Below are 15,062 nucleotides of genomic sequence, written 5' to 3' on the forward strand. Positions count from 1 at the left end.
AATGCATTTTCAGGAGAAGCTTTAACACTGCTGAAGGTGCCAAAATTTACAATGAGTGCTCAAGAGAAGCCAGTATTTGACATTGCAATCAGGTTTTAAGTCCAACTCAAAATGAGTTTTGAATGAATACAAATGCTCATCTGAATAGTAATGAGATCCGATTTTGGCAACAAAGTAAACAAAACAAATTAAAACAAAATTTAAGACAACCATAACACATTATCTAGAAAGAACTGGTCTTTGTGGATACCTGCTTTCTTACAACAGAAGGTCTTTCTTATAATCAAAAGAAACAAAAACTCAATAGAGCAGGAAAACAGAGATGTAATGTTGTATTGATAGCTGTGATTTACATTTTTAAAAAAATTAGAAGATCTGTGCTAACTGGAATGTGAAAGTTCTACATCACAAGTTTTGCAAGAGTAACATTCGAACATTAATTTATCACATTCTTCCCCACTCAGTTTCCTCACTTTACAGAAATGTTCTGAGAGCTAAAACAAATAATTGCAAAGCCTCTTTGATATTTCTTAGTCCGTAAAATCGAAAAATTTAGTAAAATACTTTATGAATAATTTTGAGTTATCTAACACAACAGGATTTTGTGAAATTCATTAAATAAAAAAAATTAACCACAAAATACAGTAGTGGTGTAATTCATATGATATTTTACCTGGCCATTTCCCAGCAGAGAAGTGTCTTCTCCCATTAGAAGATACGAGCCATAAAAGAAAACAAATGCATGAAAGAAGCCCAAAATGGTCCAATAAAGAAATGGTTTAAACCCTAGATGGGCATTTTTACTGATGTCTCTGCAGAAATAAAACAGATTTCAGATTTCAGATTGTCTTTATATAATCCATCAGCTATTGACTTTGTACAAATACTACTGCTTGCATAAATGCAATTTTTCACTGTGCTGAACAAGTCGAGGTCAGAATAGCAAGAACTGGAATTCCTCTCTCTCGAGGTAGAATTACAAGATGAACAAAAGGCCAGATTCTCCTAACATTTTCACCTCTGTTCTGCTTAAAATACCATTGGGGGGTAGGGGGGAGAGAGTCGGAGGGGGATGACAAAATAAAAGACATCTAAGAGTTAAAAATAATTTTGAAAAATATATACTTCTTTCTCCAATAAACAGTATGCAGTGCAATATTCTGCCACTGGGAGGACATCTAATTCTACAGAAAACCACTTCTCTGTTTAGTAAAGCATTCTTGCTGTGATTCACCTAACCAGTGTCCAAGTTTTTCATTTTTTATGCCTGAGTGACTTCCAACCCCTACACGTAATGGGTTACAAATCACATAAGCCAAGTGCTCAATTCTTTTCCAGTCTTAACATAACTGCTTAAAAAGATGCTTCTCAAATTCCTGATTTGAAATAGCTTTGGGGATGAAAACTATGTAACTGCAGTTCTTCCTCCCCTGAGAGGAAGTTACAGTTAACAAAAACTGTACAAATTACAGATACTGATACTGTAGGAATGTATATTAGCAAGTTCAGACTTCTGCAGACGCCACTAATCTTCTAAATGATGTGCTATTGGGGCAATACAGATAGGATATACATACCGATAGAGCACAGGTTTACTCTGTAATATATGCGGATGCACGTGCTGTTCAAAAAGACTGTAGATGAGGACAGGCAAGGAAGTGAAACAAATATTGTACAAAGTCAGGTATACACTGTCATAGAGTGTCTGCAAAGGGAAACAAAGATTGAGTGTTGTAAGTAAAGATTTTAAAAAATACACAATAGCTTTCTTTAGCATACTGATAGTAACAACAAACAACTAATTATGTGAGTTTACTAAGTAGAGAAAGAGCTATACTAATATAAAATATTACTAGGTAGGTTATATTTTCTGTTGTCAATTACACAAGCCATCAAATTTTGAAAATGAAGCTAGATACTTGCCAAATGTAACATCTATCTGGTTTCTACACAGCCACCCCTTCCACGCAGAAATTTGCCAATAGCAAGTGGAAAGTATGCAGACAGACTTAAATTTTGTAGGTCTTTCAAATTTAACTGTACCGTGGAGCACAAGACTTCCTTCTGCTCCCCAGGAAAGCAGCTGAGTAAAAAGTTATATGCATCAAATGCAGTATAATTATACACTAATTATGGTTGTATTTACTTAAACATGGGAAACAGAAGGCCAGTAGTTGGTCAAGCAATCTTGAAAAATATAGGCCAAAACAACCAGTAAATTGCACTACCAATTCATAGTTTCTCTGGAGGAAAAGAGACTGGCCAAATAAAGATTCCCTTTTGGAACAAAAATATTTAAGGGTCATTTTAAAACCTACATGGTTTTGTACTTTTGAAAGAGCTTCAGGGCACCTATTTACTGATTAATACACAGTAATAACTTAAAATTGCACTTTTAGGATTCCATCTGTACAAATCCGCTAATAAACTCACTCATTAGTAATAATAGTACAGATGTGGAAAAGTCAGTGAATACATTTGCTTTTGAAGAGAGGAAGAACAATAATTCACTGTTTTCTCCCCATTTTTCTAGTGATCCTACAAAAGTTTACCAAGAAGTAAAGCATCCAATACTTACTTGTTGTGAAAACAAACAGAAGAACTGATACAAAAATTGTGGTGTAATAAAGCACACATTCTGCAAACCAAGAAGTGAAATAATTAGTCCTCTAGTATCTGCTTTACAACCCTGAAAGAAATTACCAACTCTAACAAGTAGGCAAAAATACACAGGGAGAGATAAGGTATGTCATCATTTTAATTGGCAAGGTGAAGCAATAACGCTTTCTGAAGAGCATATTTTGTTTCTCCTTTGCAACAAAGATTCTAAAACATTTCAGTTTAATCATGTATGTGCTTGATAAACACGTCTCATTATATGAATAAAAAAACGCATGCAGGAAGTCCCAAAGGAGGAAAAAATCCCTCTATTTCCTATTCAGTATCTTAGGAGCATTCAATAGTTTTCTTTGAAAAGTTTCCGTATTTTATCCGAGAAAGTCTGTGCCCTACTTACGTGAGGGAAAATACAAAACAAAATCAAAATTCAAAGCCAAGTTTTTATATTTAAATGAAAACGAACAACAGAAGACAAAAACAGGCTAGGCAGTCAGTGCTAAAATCGGAGATTAATTTCAAGCGCGATAGTGAATTCTGACTTCATATCACATCTGATAATCAAGAAAAAGAAATTATCAACAAGCTTACTCTGCTGTTCCATGCCTGTAGCCTCCTGCTGTTCTGTGGGCACCCTGAGAACTCAGTCTCTGGTGCTTGCTTCCCTTGCAGTGTTTCACCTCAGGACCTCTGAAGTCAAAGCTCAGACCCTTAAGTGTCTTAAGGCATAGTATGCCTATGGGCAAAGAGCATGCTCTTGCCCTACATGCTCTCTGCATGCCCTTAACTCCCTCAACTATTTTCTGTGTTCCTTCTCCCTTTTAAGATAGACTAGAGAGTATAGTTAATTTTAAAAATCAATGAACAGAAGAAAAGGCTAGCAGCTGTACTTTAACATCTCGCTAAAGAACACGCTAAATTTCAAGCTAGTAACGCTGCTTTCAGACAGCAAACAATGACTGCTTATCAGCCTACATGAACTCCACTGTGGTATTTAAAACCTATTTTTAAGTACTAAAGCAGTTTCATAGTTAAGCTACTATACTCTGTTGTAAAAATATCAACACCAGAACGCACGTTAATTAGCACAGAAGACGTTAACTCATTCCCAAGGAAAACATTAAATCAGAAATAAACTTCTTGCTGGGAAAAAGTTTTTTTTTTTTTTTTTTTTTTTTTTTTTTTTAGACTTACCTTATAAAAAAAGTACTGTACAAGGGTTGCTATTCTAATATAGTAAAAGTGGCCATGAACAAAAAGCAGCTTGGAGAGGAATTTAAACCGTGCTATTGCATAGTCACTGTTTCTTACAGCTTGTCTTCCTTCCTTACCCATGATTCCTGTAATATTTGRGGAACAAGAAACACAGATTAAATACTAGCAAAATGGAAGTTTAACAAACATATTTGAAAAATACATTTATGTTTTTGTGCAGTTCAACATCATAAAGTCTTCAGCAACTTCAAGACATTGTTTCTGACACAACCAAGGAAAATTGTTTCTGTAATGCTGATGCAAAAAAAGTAGCATATTTCTATGCTTGCTTAGGAAAAGATTTAGGAAGACACAGAAATAATATCCATATGAAGTCAAGATAAATACCAAACTTCTCAATAAAGACATGCAAACCATTACTGATCCTTCAATTTGATTAATACATTCTGTCTTAGAGAGGTTTTTCTCACAGTACTATATGGGGAAAAACATAATCTATATTCAACAGCAGAATGAGATAAATGCTTACAGTACCAATTTACTTAATTGCAGTTCTTGACAGACAATGCACTTCATCTGTCACAACTGAACACRTATCAAATTCATTTCTAAAATCTATTAAGATTAGTGTAAGATTATGCAGAGAACACAAAATGCCCTTTTACAGAAGATATGTAGCTTGGGATTCCCGAAAACCAGACATTCAAAAGTACTGCTTGCTTTTGAAAAGAGTAGTCTAAAGGTCCCCCAGCAGCCTCCATAGCAAAGATCTACTATTTCTGGCCAAAGTATATGCAATACCTGACATGCTACAAACCACAGCTGGAACTTGGATAATTGTATTCTTAGTAAGTCTCAGTTAGTCGATAAACTGTATGATAAAGCAGCATCTGCTATTGGTTTGTAACTTCCTCAAGCAGGCTGTATCCATAGTCTTCAAAATCAGGACCACAACTAGCCATTACATACACCTCTTTAATCACATAAAGGGCGACMGACTGAATAACCTTAAAGTACTAATACCTTATAAAAGATTCCTCCACCACTAACCATTTTTGCAAGCATCATCCAAAGAAAAGCATGCAACAGAAATACCAAAACTATACTGGTGATGAGTTTCCAATTCAGCCATATATATTTTGTGTTTTGCACCTGAGTTATGTAACTCAGCAGAAAATAAATATAAAGAAGTTACCAATTTTTCATGTTGAGCACTTCTGAGATTCTGGTTAAAGAAAGCCTTTTCTGCTCTTAAGACAGTAATAAGCAGAGCCTCTGAACACTGGTCAGCTATGTAACAATCATAAAACTTCCAAAAGCAAGCACCCTTTGCATTTTAAATTTCACTAGAGTTAGGCTACAAAAGGTAACTCAGATTAATGCCCTGTCACTCAGAGATACAATAATGTTAAGTTTATCTGTTTATAAATACATGTTTGGATTAAGACTATTCATGATTTAACTGTCCACTAAAAACCGCATCTTATTTATCTTTTTTTCTTCTGACAAAAGTTACCTATGCCAACATGTGCTTCTTGTATCATGCTCACATCATTAGCACCATCACCGATCGCTAATGTTATAGGTTTCTCTGGAGAGGTTTTTAACAGTCGCACTACCTGGGAAAAAAAAAGGCAGAAGTTTTTAGAATTAGACAGATACACTAGCTACAGACCACGCCACTAATTCCTGAGTATCTTAGTAACTTACCTGCCAGTAAATGTAATTATTACATTTTAGGAATGGGCACTCCTGAATGAGAAGGATCTTTGGCATTTCACATGTGCAAATTCACAGCTCCTTTAGATAAATTGTTTGCTTTGGAGCACAAGTCTTATTTAAATATTAAATCTGCTTCTTTGGCATAAATAAAACTCCCACATATTTACGTTTTGTTTCATAACCCTTAATTTGTTGGTTTATAATACAGAAAATGCAAATAAAGGTTGGAACAGAAAATTTAATTAGGGAGTAATCCAAGATTTAATCCCCTTCATCAGACTGCTTGCATCATATTTTCTGTATTACACATAGTCAAGTTCACAGAAGAAAACCCTTATTCAGCAGTACAAGTGAAAACATACACTCTTGAGAACAAGTTTATTACATGAACATCTAGACCATTAGAGACTAATCAGTGCAAAAGAGAGGTTTGGGGGCAAGGAAGAAAAAAAGCTAACTCAGAGAACAATATATAGTGTTAAGGAAAACATCTTCTCTTTTTTTTAAAGCAACTTCATTATCACCAATGGATATTCCCAATGAGGTACTGCAAAGTATCAGAAGAAGAAATGACAGAAAGATGAAAACACATTTCCAGGCTCTAGAATCCCCAGAAGAGTAGTGCGACCCTGCTGCTCCCAGATAGGAAAGAGACCCTTAACGTGAGTGCCAGCAATATTCTAAATGGAGAGGAATTCATTAAATTAGGTATTTGGTTAAGGAAAGTTAGTAATTAGCCTTCCTGACAAGATAGACAGCTCTATCTAAAGGTATAAGCTTCATGAATCCAATCAAAAATGGGCTACAGAAGTGAAGGTGCTGAATGAAGTTTCAAAAGGCTTTCTGAAAAACATGAAAAATTTATTACCAAAAAGATACCGTGCGTTTCTCCGATATGCCAGAAAGCATACAGGGGAAACACAAACACAGCAACATCTGCATGCAGTAGACAGACACAACCAACTACATTCAAATAATTGAGAGCTAGCTAGCAGTGTCAGTGCCTTGACTCGGGAGTGGTAACTTGCCTCACAGAATATACACGAGGAATACAACAGCGATTAAACACAGCCACAGTTCAGAGAAATCCTCCTTCCTGTGGGAATACATTTCCTAATTGCAGGTATTGATATCCAAGTTTAAAGGTTCTCCATTCCCAAGGAGTAATTATTTCAAGTATATCTAACATCAGATCTTAGCAAGCAGCCTTAAAAAAAGGTAGCAGAACTGCAGTGTGTCACCCAGATCAGTCCTCATTAGAGACTGAAGACTCTGGTCATTTAGACAGACACACATCTACGCCAAAAGGTCAGGACAAATCCTCTGGCAAATTTTACTAGCAGCAGTTAGTAGCAGCTCTGAATGACTTACATGAAAAATGTTTAAAAAGGCATYAGAGCCATGAAATATTTGAAAAATATACACACAGCTAGTGAGACTGCTGGCCATATACTAACATACAYTAACACTGGGGAAAAAAAAAGGARGGAGAAGGAGAAGAGATGGAAACATTAAGCTGACTTCCAGCTTAACCATGGAATAAACCTTAAAAATTTTATCTCTAGCAAAAGAACAAACTGCCACACACTTCCTTCTCCACTCAACCCCTTCCATGTTATATGGTATTTGTCTCAGTAATTTATACACTTCAGCTTTAAAAATTAAAAATTCACTGTCATGAAAATTTGGTTTTACTGCAAATCATGGCAAAATACAGGAAATAATAGAACTTATCTGTTGGGTAGGATAAGAATTAGAGAGAGCATTGCTAGCTGCTATCTGCTAAATTTAGCAGTACAAAACACATTACTGATAGGATTCGATGACAAATTAAGAAAACACACACACACAACTTCATATAAGAACTACAAATTCAAATAACTCCACTTTAAAGAGACACAGGAGACAGTACAAATTCTAGCTGAAGCAAAGTGGACGCTCATCAGGAAAGCCACTTTTCTCTAAGTAGTTACAAGGAACTTCCTTTTAATGTTTTATAAAACTTAGTAAAAAATTAGTTTCTGTAAATACCTGAACAGTTTTATAATGAAGTGATTTTAAAAAGTGGATTAAAAATTGGGCCAACCCTTGGAAGTAGGAAGAGCGAAAGACCCTCAACCATTTTCATCTGCTTGAGACCCACTTTGCAATAAGCTATGCAAGAGTCTCTTCCAGAGYCTACTAGTCTGTTGTAAATAATTACATTAACAAGCCAAAGAGTTCATTCAGAGGCTAAAGCAAAGCAAGAAAAATAGCAATTCTGAAGACATTCCCAACTCTGGCCAGAGAGGAACCTACACATTCATAGATCTGTAGCAGATGGACATCAGAACTTGATTTTCATAAGTGGCCAGAAAATGCTACTTGACAGGATCTGAAGGGCACCAATGATGTGGAATGCATTGCAGCTGAGCAAATAACTAAAAAAGCCTACATATWTATTACACCGATACATAGGCTAAAATGATGCTTCCTTCTCTTCTCCCTGCTGAAAATACAAATCTATGTAAACACTTGCATCAGATTACGTGSTGTTTTTCTCTACATTTACAGATATGTATAACAAAAAGACAGCATTTAAAACCAGAGAGAGGATATTTACAGAAAACAATCTGATCGTGGATACAGAGGTTGTCGTATGTTAACCAGTGACTTGAAACAATGCAATCATGTTATGATGATCTCATCATCTCAAGTTATGATGATCTCACCATCTCAATCAAATTCATTTCTCCTTTCTTCCACTCCAGAAGGAAAAAGTGGCAAAAATCTAACTCATTCTTGTAGTASTTTTATTTTACCAAAAGGTTACTTCATGCAAAGGAAATTACAAGAATAATAAATGGCGGTGGCATATTTTGAAACTATTTACAAATTTTTATAAAAGCATGTAGCAAGTTAGCCTTCTTAGTTTAAGGGCAAATTCCTCCAGTTCAACTGAATTTAACAATTCAGTTATGCAAAAGCCAAAAAAAAAAAAAAAAAAGGCCAGGCAAATGGACAAAGCATTTGCAGAGATCCTTGTCTCTTTTCGAAATCAAGCTAAAAATACTCATAGGACAATTCTGACTATATCCTCACTTACCTTTGCTTTCTGAAGAGGTGCCATGCGACAGCACAACACTGCAGAACAGTTTTTACAAACTTCCATGAACAGTTTTTCATGTTCCCTGAGTGCGAGAGAGAGGCTGGTCCCATCCACAACCAGTCCATGCTGGATAACATGGTCTTCTTTTATTCTATTCAGGGACAAGAAGGTTTTGTATTGGCGGGARGGAAAAATTTCAGTTTTGCTACAAATTATGCAGTTGCTCATAATAAGCAGAGAGGGAAGCCTGTTAGACAGCCTGCTTCTTGAAGTCTATTAAAATCAAAGTAAATTCAGCTGTTTGGCACATAAATCAAAATGATTGTCATAAAATTTGACATTAAAAGAAAAGCAAATTTAGATAATCACTGAGATAGTGACATCTGGTATTTTACCTCTTGGCTAGCTGCCTCAGTTGCTCTGCGCATGTACTGTCTGATTTGTGCTGTACAAGTTCAAGGATGTTCATGGTCCTATGAAAGTGTCCACAYGACAAACTGACACTAACAGCGGTTTCATGCTTATCTCCAGTGAGTACCCATACTTTGATACCAGCCAGTCTGAGTGCTTCAATAGTTTCTTGAACTTTCTCCTGCAGTCTAGAAACAGGAAAATCTTACATAACCAAAAGAACATTTAAAAAAGAAAGAAAAAAAAATCCTTCTCACAYTGTAACAGCACCACTGCCATGATTATCTAAGACATATTCTGTTACCGCCAATATAACGAAGGTTTCGATGAAACAAAACCTGAAGTTCAGTTCTGCTAAGCAAAGCAATTCAAAACTTGTAATAAGAATGTCTCTATTTAAATTAGGCAACATCACTGCACTTGARAAGCTTCAAAACAGTCCATAAGAATTACCATCTGTTGTGATATATGGAAAAAAAATCTAGCATTCCAGCATACAATACACTCTCCAACTTGCAGGATACACATTACACAAGTAGAATGATTTCTAAAGTAGCTATGTACCGAAGTTCTCCCAAGGAATTAGCTATTACCCTTAATATTCAGTGAAATTATCCCGACTTTGTTTCATGTACGTTATGATGAAGGACATCTCTTCCTGTGAAGTACCCGGCATGTCATTGTTATTATGCCAAAATCAATTGGTACAACATGCATTTGAAGGCTTCTCGATCCAAAAGTAGTGGTAAACATACTAAACAAATAGCATAGAACTTCTGGGGATGGCTGGACATTTTTTCATGGCACATATCATAAGGCAGTAATAAATCCTAAACTTGCTCTGTTTTTCAAATGTAGTTGGTAGAAATTCCATCGCATACTTGTCTTCTACTCCTGTAGCCCCAAGCAATTCCAGATCCCTTTCTATGAAGTTGAACACATCTGCTAATTTTTCTTCCCGCTGCTGTAAGGCAGTTCTGGCCTCATGAAGGCGTTTGCCAATTTCTTGATACTCCTCAGGTGTGAATCTTCTGTAGGCTATGCACAAAGTTCTTAGTCCTTTCTGTGAGGAAATAAAAGACTACATTCAGAGTAGACTAGATTCTGATCTAACAAGAAGATATTTGTTCACTTCATGTCTCAGAATATGCACCAGAAGAACCTTCTTGCAACCAGCTGGACAGATGCCTACACTTACCAAGGCAAATTCATCCACATGTATCCTTGTTTTGTCTATTTCTCCACTCTTACTACGAGGAAGAATGGAAGATTCTGCTCCCTTTGTGAATAAAAGCTTTTCCCCTATCAAGTAAAATAGAATGAAAATTAAGAATACATATTATTTAAGAAGTTATCATCTGTAGCTTGGGCAACTTCTGATCTCTTACCTGAAGGACTCTCTACAATGACACTCATTCGTCTGCGATTCGGATCAAATTCCAAAACATGAAGCAATTTGTACCTTTATTTTTTGTTTTAATAAAAGAGGGAAGGGGGAGAAACCATTTTTAGAAATRAATTTTCAGAGAGAGTTACTTATAAACACACAGTGACCCCACAGTTATTTTTGYATAGAAACTCTAAAAGTAATACTACCAGTTAAAGTCACTGTTATCTATGTTTCTGCAATTAATTGCTTTTCAACACTTTATATATACTTCATATACACAAAGTTCTATCCCAAAGGATAAAGGTTCTTCTACCAATAAGATTTTTGATTCCTGAACACTAGCTTTACATCTGGAGATTACTATCAGCTCCTAACTATTCTTTTATCCTTTTATCATTATTTCAAGTATAACTCGGAAACTGTATTTTATTTTCTAAAGGTCAAACAATCTACACAGTCAAAAAAGATTGTACTATCCCTGACAATTGGACCTTAAAAAAAAAAAAAAAATACCAAACACTAGTTTGGAAAACTAATTTGAGGTAGTTAAGTTTGAAGAACTGACAATTAACTGACATAAATCAAATGGAGAAAAGATGCTATGACGTACTGTAGAGATAACATTTCTACTTATGTTATAAATATCTTTAACGTAGACAATGTTTCTACTTATTTTAGACAAATACAAATTATTGGATTATTCATGTGTGATAGCTGTCAGCACAGCTGATTCTGGGAACTTCTAGAGCTGAAACCACAAACTAAAGCTTGAACAAACAATGCAATTCCCCAACTCCAGCACAGCCTCAACCTCTGAGGGATGCACAGAGACATAAACTGTTATATATACACACCTATACAAAGTAACTCGCACATAAAATTCTTGCATTTCAATCCCATTTGGTAAGGAGTAAGATATAAGCTGTCTTGAAGATATCAAAGGAAAATTATTAAAAACAGAAGACTTCTGGAAAAGGCAAGTGGGTTTTTCTTGGTTTTGTTTTTTTTCCGTTTTTTGAACGGAGAAGATTAAATAGAGAACATTATTATAATTTCCATTATTGTTTTGTCATTCAAAAGAAGGAAAGAATAAGTGAATACCTTTCTGGTTTTCCAAGACTTTTTACTTCCATAGTGTCCCCACTAGTTCCAGTGAAGACTACTCCAACTCTAAAAGAAAGAAAACAAAACAGACATTTGATTGGCACTTTAGATCTAGTATCTCTTCATCTGATGTTATTGGATGCAAAGGAAAAGGACCCTTATACCCTMCTACTGCTGTATATTTCTAGGAAAAACAAACAAACAAACAAAGAATGCCCACTTTCTACAGTATTTTTAATAGCAATGTATTTTTCCCAGTTTAATTTTACAAATATTTTCATAAATATTTGTAAACTCTTGATAATATATCAAGKTTTCACATTATTTAATTCTTTGTACCTTTTCATAGCAAGGTGTTATTGCCAGGCCTTGGGTGTTACAAACTTTTGATACAGTTTTTCAGATTGTCTTTAGAACAAATTGTCTGCCCTAGGAGGAATTCCTACATTCCATTATTTGAGCATTAAAACTCACCGGCTTGCAGCTTCAACTAAAGCTTTCTCATCTGGTGAAGAAGCATAATATTCCAATGGGGATAGTATTCCATTGGCATGCCAGGGACCATCAGCACCATCTGTTTGATCTGCATTAATCTGCACTGTATGACAAAGACAAACTGCTTTCAAGAAGAGCTCTTCCTCTTTCACCTATACAAAACAGAACGTTATTTGTAACATTTTGATATTATTCTAGGTTTGAATACATATTACATTTTTAAGTAAAAACATCTTGTTCTGTAAGTATTGCATGTTTTAAAAAAATCACATTTCTATCTATTTAATATAAATCATTTGTTCAGTAACAGTTAATAGCTTCAATCCACTCTGAAAATTTTATTCTTTAATGCAAACATCTAAAGACTACTTCTTTGACATAAAGTATTTGTTATCTAGAAAGTCTAAGGGGAGAGCATGGAAAAAAAAATCTTACCAAACTGTGCCTATTTCCATCTGGAGAATCTTCAGACAGTCCCTCTGGAGTTAGTTTCCCATTGATCTCTTGGTACTTTATGCCATTAATGGAGCACTCACGAAACTGCATCTCATTTTCAGTTAATGTACCAGTTTTGTCTGTAAACACATACTCTATCTATTGCAGAATAAAACAAAAAAACAACCAAACAAAAAAAGAAGTTTGGAATTATATACGCTTTCCACAAGATAAGAAATCTCAACTCATTGTCTCTATCACATACTCTCTTTTTTTTTGGCCATGTATGAGAACTTAATTTTAATTTTTGCCGAGAAATAAAATGTTTATACCTTACTTTCAAATTAATCAAGTTATCAAAGCAGAATCAATAAGAAGTCTGTAATAATGATTGATATTAAAAAAGTAAAATAGCATATAAAAAAAAGGAGAGATTACATATTTTTTTTTCTACCTGCCCCAACTCTTCATTGAGGTCTGAAGTATTCACTTGTGCTCTCTGGTTTGTTTCTTCATGGTAGAGGTCAAGATCCCAGCCAATAAAGAAAGATCCAAGAAATTTCTGCATCTCAACAGTCACATAAAGTGAAATAGGTATAATAAAATTGTACAGTACCAGAAAAGCAAGAAAATCTGAAATAAATCTCAGAATCTACGAGAGAAAAAAAAAAAACGTAAAGATTACTGCAATGATCAGGTTAAACATGGTTACTTAAGTATATTTCAGTATGTATGAAAAATAACAAACTAATAGAGCTGGAGGAGTCTGAAGTCTCATGTATACATAAGAGATACAACACATACAGCCACAATACAGGCATTTCCAAGCTGCCTCAGTAATCTGTCTTCAGACCGATGCAAGAAGACTGACTTAAACTATGACTGGATGTTTCGGTTCTCAAGTTCATTAAACATTTAGGTAAACAACTATGTAAATGATGATAGAAATTTCTCTTTATTAGGTATGACAGCTTCAACTCTAAAATACAATCTTACAGCCTCTTTGAAAGTCTCTCTTTTTAATCTGCCCACCAAACTCAGTATTTAAGTTGCATTTTGGGAAAACTACCAAYATGCAAATACTGAACAAAGGAGATCTGAGACATGAAAACTGGAACATATCTTTCAACTTCACCAGATACTGGTGTAAGAAAACATTCTGAGGAAGTGGAATATAAAGCAGTCAGACTGCGGAGCTAAACAATGTTTGTTCCTCCCAATTATGGAGTGTTGTTATAATTACTTAATAAAAACCAATACCATTGATTAAAGCGTCTTACAAAAACTTAGGACGTTCAGTGCCTTATGAGATCTTCAAAATTGAAGCAGACAAGACAGATGACGACCGATGGCAGTAATTCAAATAAGAGAAGATATACTGAGAAGCGACAACAACTAAAGTTAGCTAGCTTTTTCAAGAACTGTACAGTAAGCAGTACGCTGCAAGAGACAGGATGGATGAACAAAGACAGCGTATTAAATACAGGCTGTATACTGAGAAATGCAAAACCGACTGCGGACGAATACAGTAAATACGGCTCCTGAAGACCAAGGTGAGAGGATGGAATGATTGAGTAAATACTTATGCTGCTTGTTTTCCGAACTGAAAAGGCTCAGCATGTTACTCCAACTTTGACAGAAACTACTTCAAATTAAAAAGCAGCAAGCATTTACTTAATTGACCACTTCAAATAGTTGAAAATGTTTTAAATATGTGCAGGTACTAAAAGAGAGAGTTACTACACATGTAATTTGAAAACTATGCAAGTGCAAGTACACTGAAAAGTTTTTGGTAACTGTATTGATAACTTGAATTAGTAAGAATTTAAAATAAAACATGAAAAGTTAAAGTTGTATATTATAGAAAAAAATAAACAAAACCCAAAACTTAATTGTCCTTGAATAAAAGAAATTCTCCAATTACTTTTGCTTTTCCTCCTGAATCACTTTGGACCAACAGTAAGTTTCACTCTGCTCATGAAGTAAGAAAGAACTCTCTTAACTTGGAATTTGAAATTTTAGCATCGATGCCAACTAGTAAGCACATTCAACTCTCGAATCGTGGGAGATACAGACGTGATCGAAATCTGACATGTGAAAACTGGATGCCTGACTCCTGTGTTTTGAAAAATTCCCCTCAACTTTTCAGCATTAGCATCATTCAGCTCCTGAACTGCTTTGGAAGAAGGTACACTCATATAGAAATCAGAAATTTAAAACTCATACAGAAATCAGAAATTTAAAACTAAGAGAATATAGAAAAATACAGAATGAATACATTTAACAAAAGAAGATACACTTCTCAGAACTGCAGACTCCTAAGAATACTTCAAAGAATCTTTCCAATCTCTACAGAAAAGTGAGGAGGCAAGAAGGTGCTTGAGTAAAATTACAGCCTTAAAAAATTGTCTGAACAAGCTCAACATAACAGAATGTCCGAAATGCCTGAACTATGAAATCATTACAACAGAACGTCCACAAGAACAGTCGTTCTCCTCCACTTTGCATTTAAAGAATGACATAGGCACCCAAATGAACAACATCTATAAGCAGAACACAGACTCAGAAATACGCCCCGAACAAAAA

At 35.0% G+C, this 15,062-nt stretch overlaps 1 protein-coding gene across 1 annotated transcript in view; it reads right to left on the reverse strand.

Moving 5' to 3' along the window:
• The window catches only part of ATP11B (ATPase phospholipid transporting 11B (putative)), an 85,255-nt gene that overhangs the window by 19,362 nt on the left and 50,831 nt on the right, over nt 1-15,062 (reverse strand). The window contains exons 13-26 of the mRNA XM_085307108.1: nt 12,931-13,128; nt 12,477-12,635; nt 12,021-12,193; nt 11,544-11,612; nt 10,441-10,514; nt 10,251-10,354; nt 9,934-10,115; nt 9,037-9,240; nt 8,639-8,792; nt 5,348-5,450; nt 3,811-3,956; nt 2,579-2,638; nt 1,578-1,705; nt 674-812 (exon numbers count right to left, since the gene is read on the reverse strand). Coding sequence (XP_085163234.1) covers nt 674-812; nt 1,578-1,705; nt 2,579-2,638; nt 3,811-3,956; nt 5,348-5,450; nt 8,639-8,792; nt 9,037-9,240; nt 9,934-10,115; nt 10,251-10,354; nt 10,441-10,514; nt 11,544-11,612; nt 12,021-12,193; nt 12,477-12,635; nt 12,931-13,128 — 1,893 coding nt within the window. The remainder of the gene's footprint in view (nt 1-673; nt 813-1,577; nt 1,706-2,578; nt 2,639-3,810; nt 3,957-5,347; nt 5,451-8,638; nt 8,793-9,036; nt 9,241-9,933; nt 10,116-10,250; nt 10,355-10,440; nt 10,515-11,543; nt 11,613-12,020; nt 12,194-12,476; nt 12,636-12,930; nt 13,129-15,062) is intronic.

This window comes from Rhea americana, unplaced genomic scaffold (genome assembly GCF_003343005.1).
Source record: "Rhea americana isolate MKP2758 unplaced genomic scaffold, rheAme1 scaffold_253, whole genome shotgun sequence".
Classification (NCBI taxonomy): domain Eukaryota; kingdom Metazoa; phylum Chordata; class Aves; order Rheiformes; family Rheidae; genus Rhea; species Rhea americana.